Source organism: Triticum dicoccoides, chromosome 3B, assembly GCF_002162155.2.
Source record: "Triticum dicoccoides isolate Atlit2015 ecotype Zavitan chromosome 3B, WEW_v2.0, whole genome shotgun sequence".
In the NCBI taxonomy this organism is placed as follows: Eukaryota; Viridiplantae; Streptophyta; class Magnoliopsida; order Poales; family Poaceae; genus Triticum; species Triticum dicoccoides.
In genome coordinates this window covers 839,292,594-839,297,796 of record NC_041385.1, presented here as the reverse complement: position 1 = coordinate 839,297,796, position 5,203 = coordinate 839,292,594, and the positions used below count along the sequence as shown (strand labels likewise).

The 5,203-nt window shown below is 43.8% G+C and overlaps 1 protein-coding gene across 1 annotated transcript; it reads right to left on the bottom strand.

Moving 5' to 3' along the window:
• Positions 1-485: 485 nt before the first annotated feature.
• On the bottom strand, positions 486-1,517 carry LOC119280244 (BTB/POZ and MATH domain-containing protein 2-like). Its single transcript, XM_037561157.1, has one exon. It carries the CDS (start codon positions 1,515-1,517, stop codon positions 486-488), a length of 1,032 nt encoding a protein of 343 aa, XP_037417054.1.
• Between the last annotated feature and the right edge of the window lie 3,686 nt (positions 1,518-5,203).

Here is a 5,203-nt window from a genome sequence, read left to right as displayed (position 1 = left end):
AGTATATTGTGTACGTGTATATTTGTGTGTAGGGCCCACCTCATGTTTTCTTGTATAGTTGAGGTTGTGGCCCACCTATGTACTTATATATACGTGCCTGGTGCACCGATCAATACATCGAGATTGCACATCCCATATCTTGTCCTTCTACACCTAAGATCTCTTGGTTAGATCGTCTTTCTTTCCTTCCTACGGAAGAAAGAAAACGCGGTTATCATACAATCCGCTAGTGTCTTGCGTTTCTGAGGGAGTATTATTCGGGGTTGCTTATTCGGGAGTACCAATTTAACGAATATTGAGGACAACACAAAAGAAAGAGACAACCATGTGAATTTCCATGGAACTTTTAGTGCCAACAAGTCAGACCACAGACCACACATTCTCCAACAAAAGTTTAGTCTTACAACGGATACACTGGACACATGATAACAATCGAGAGAGACTACTACTAGATCACCACATTTCAAACTTCATTCTCAGACTGCTCATACTCGTGATGGTGGGTCGACCTTGTCTAAAATGTCAATCATAATGGACGGGCAGCTCGTTGTGAGGTGCTTGAATCCATCAGTCTCCTTGACAGCTCGAAGCACGCCCTCTGAAGAAAGGTATCTAAGACAAGCATTTTTTAGATGCACGGTGTGGTGCTGCTCCGCTAAAGTAAGGGTGGTTGCAACTGTTTGCACATCAATTCTATGGCATAGCTTCCCTTCACAAATAGCCTTTAGCCTGTCCATTCCACACCGATCTGCGGCAACAAACAAGTGCTGCAATGCCACAATTCGATCAACATCGCTGGAGAGTGAATCTGTGTATATGAAGTGAAGAAGTGCCTCGAAGATGGCTGGCTCCATGTCATCGATCTTGATGCTTTTCATGGTGGTCTCCTTCATTTGACCAAAGAGCTCGGCCTTGAAGACTGAGGATCTTGCTGCTAACACACATCTGTGTGCACTGAACAGTTGGCAGCCGACACTGAACGTCACATCCACGCCTTCCCCGTCCTTCAACATGCTTGCAAAATGTGTGTGCATGTCTGACTGCGGGACTGGGACTATGACCGTGCCTAGATCTTCCGTGCGAGGCTCTTTCATCACAGTTAAAACACACCTGATTGTGAAGCAGTCACCATTGCGGGATAACAGTTCCTTCAGCTTGGACTTCTCAATAAACTTATCACGGCCCCAATAACCACCTACATTCTGGAAGGTATATGGTATGCTTGCTGTCTGACTAACTCTTCCATCTTTCTCCAATAAACTCAAAGTGTATTCCACCTTCACACCAGTTGCCCCGCTACAGAAGCACAAGAAGACTGACAAGTGAGCAGCTTTGTTCCAGTCGTAGCCGCTGACACTGAATGTGCTTGAGTTAATGAACTTGCCGGCACCCATACCTTCGAGCTTTGAGAATCTGATCACCTCAAAGTTATGGGCGGTGGTGACGCACTCTGTCAGGCACCTCGACGAGCTCTCTAATATGGGGGTGTTAACTGAGGAAGTGGAGCTGTTGGCCATGGCGTGGAATGGAATGGACGTCTATATATAGAACTTCTATATATAGAACTTCTATATATAGAACTTCTACGAGTAGATCCGTGTGTGAACTATGCACAGGAAGGAAGACGATTCAGTCTTCAGTACACATGCATTAACTGAAGAATGCTTTTTACCAGCGGCGTTCAACAAGTTCCCATGCCAAGAATATCAATGTTCCATGCATCGTTTCACATTCCCATGCTGCAGCAGCCTCGCATGGGGCGATGTTGCATCACAGAATTAATGGATATTAAACACTAGAAAGACACTGAGTCTCCATAGTTAACTGCTGCGCGTATGCATGTATCGAGCAGCGTCCGACTCTTCGCTCCGCACAAAGCCGCGACGCCTCGCTGGATGCGCTGGCGATCCTAGCGCAACTTCGTCAGTATACTCCATAAATTAGTTTGGACGGCCAATACATAATTTACAAAAACACGTTTAATTCTCATGTATATTTATATTTGGATAACTACTACTCCTACGTACTGACAATTCACTTCTGCTTCGGTTAAACCTGGGAATAGTTTGACATCCAAACTAAATCCAAGCCAAACTATAGGACTGCATGTCCATCATTGAAACCAAATCAAACCAAACTTTGTTGACTAGAGTCCAGCCCAAACCAAACTGTATGAGCTTTTCACCCAAACCAATCCAAACTGTCTCCTATTTTTGGATGGAATCCACAGATTCAAACCATAGTCAGATCCATATGCACATGTGACTGGTACTCTAGTAAGAATCCTGTACTGGAATCAGCGAGCGCAACACAGGGGAGGTAGAAGTAGAACCAGCTGATTTCACACGCCATCACGCCGCTAGTGACACCGGCAAAGCAATGGCGTGTACCATGTGTCGCCCCCTTTTGCTCCTTGGCCTCTTCCTCATCCTGACGCCGCTGCTGTATGGGTGCACCGACGGCGGGTTCAGCGTGGATCTCATCCACCGCGACTCCCCCAGGTCGCCGTACCACGACCTGTCGCTCACCCCGCGCGCCCACCTGCTTGCCGCCGTGCGGCGCTCGTACGCCGGCTCGGGCTCTCCTGACGCTGACGGCACGGTGTCGGAGGTGATCTCAGCTCTCAGGCACGTCCAGTTCTTCATGTACGTCAACGTCGGCACGCCGCGCACCCGGATGCTGGCCCTCGTCGACACCGGCAGCGACCTCGTGTGGCTCAGATGCACCAACGGTTCTGCGTCTCCGGCACCGGCACCGCCAGCAGCAGCCGGCGGGACGAACAGCGTGTTCGATCTGTCCTCCTCGTCGAACAGCCGTGCGACACGTACCGGCCGGTGCGGTGCAGGTTGACCGGTCCCATCATTGCCATGCACGTTGGGCCATGCGGTGCCGTCAGGACCTCATCTCCTGGAGCTCCAGGATGGACGCGGCTGTCGTCGCACTCCGTGCTGCGCCGAGACACCGAGGGCTTCGGCCGCCAGGGACGCGCTCGCGGCAGCCTCTGCCTCTGCTCGGTGCGAACACTGGGACGAAAGTGAACTCGCAGCATGCGCTAGGCCTGCGTCGTGCGCAAGCGCGCCCCCATCCCGAAATACAGTTTGGTCGTTGGATTTGGTCTTTGACCGTGGGTTGAAACAGTCTGAAACCATTTTGTTTGTGTCCAAACCGAACCAAACTAATCCAACAACACACAAAACCCAGACCACACCAGATTACGCTAGGGGCTCAGCCCATTCAATCCAATCCAAAGACAGTCTTGTAGGGAAACCAAACTGAAACTAAGGTTTCAATCCAAACTATTCCCAGGTTTAGCTTCAGTACACCCCCCTTAAACACAAGGACGGCTCAGATTAGCCCATACCTCTTCGTAAGTAAGGGCATGATAATCATATTTTATAAACTCTTCACATATATGCTAATTGTTTATTCTGAGAAACACGTATACACTGTACGTGAACGGACGTGCACACCCTGCCGCGCTAGGCTGGCCCATTCAGCCTTTCTTTTAATGAAACCGCAAAAAAACTTGCATGCTGCAGGATTTGATCCTAGGTCCTCCAAGGAATAGAACAGCCTCACTAACCAACTGGACAACCGAACGTCAGGTGTTATGCGTAATTTTTAATGCTTCAAATAGAACACTGGAAAAGCGCAACATTTTCTGTTTGGTATTTTCCTTTTCTTTTTTGTTTGTTAAATGCGTAAAGTTTTTATAATAGTGATTTTTTTTCGAAAATGACGACACAATTTTAAATTCTTCAAATTTTCTTTCAAATCAGTGAACTTTTTTTTTCAAAATTGATCAGTTTTATTCACAAATTACTGAACTATTTCGCAAATTGGTGATTTGTTTTTGAAAATTGTTGAACTTTTTAAATAAATTGATGAACTTTGTTTCTAAATCAATGAAATTTTCGCAGATAAATGACAGGACGTGTCGCAACTTGCATATTTTGTCAGAAATCATTCAAACCTGGCATGGATCCTTGCCACGGGCATGCCCCCCTACCTGCAAAAGCTGGGGTCATTTAAAAAATTCAAAACTAGACCATGTTCAATGGAGGTGCACCCGGATGGGCATGCCCATGGTAGGCAAACATGCCAGGTTTAACAATTTCCGACACCGTATGCAAGTTGCGATATGTTCAACCATTTTATCGGTCTTCTTTTACTAAGAAAACTCCAGAAAATGCAGAATTTGTCGAAAACCAAATCAACTTGGCTTGATGCCTTGAATTGCCCATAAAAGGCCATGAAAATAATTAGGTCCATTACTTCTTCTTTTTTTCTGGGGAAATCGGGGCCATTTCAAAGATATTGAAAAATAAAGTTCTCTCACACGAACCGTTTTGACCTTACTGAATAATCTTCGTTGAACATGGTGTTTTTTGGACATCCTTGAAATAACCCCAACTAATAAATACAAAGGGATAAAATTGAAAACAATAAGTGATTTTTAAAAGAATTTAATAAAAAAATTATAGAAAAAAGAATTTAAAATCATTAGTTTAAAAAGTTAGTTAAAATATATTTTGGTACTGAAAAAAGAGAAAAGTGAATTAACAAAATAAGAAATGAAATGAAGAAAATAGAAAATAAAATAAAACGCTTAGGCCTTGGCCTAACTAGGCGACGACATTGCTCCTGTCAGAGACATGTGGGCCCGGTCGAAGAGCTCACGCTTTTGAAAAAAGTTCATCAATTTTTTACACAATATTCATGGATTTGAAATTTTTCAAAAAAAAGTTCACTAAGGAAATTTGCAGGAAGGTTTTCTCGGTTTTGGGAACCTCAGCTTCCCAGCCATTTTTTCCAGTTTTGGGACGTTCACGGAGGTCATGAACCGTGTATTTTCTTTTTCATTTTTATCTTCTCTCTTGTTCATTTTTTTGTCTTCTTTGACTTTTGTTTATTCTGTTTATTGTTTCTATTCCTCACAATTTTTTTTTCAAAATTCAAATTTTGTTTATATTTTTCTGGAATTCCAAATTTGTTACTGATTTTCAAAAAAGTTCATGTTTAAAATTTTGTTCTTTTATAAAAAACTGTTCGTGTTTTGACATTCTGAGCAAGTTTGAAAGGAATGAACTTTTTTTTGAAATTTATGTACAATTTAAAAAAATATATTAATATTTTATGAACGAAACAGGAAAATTAGAAACCCTAACGAAAACCGTGGAAAAAAGAAAAGAAACATAAACCA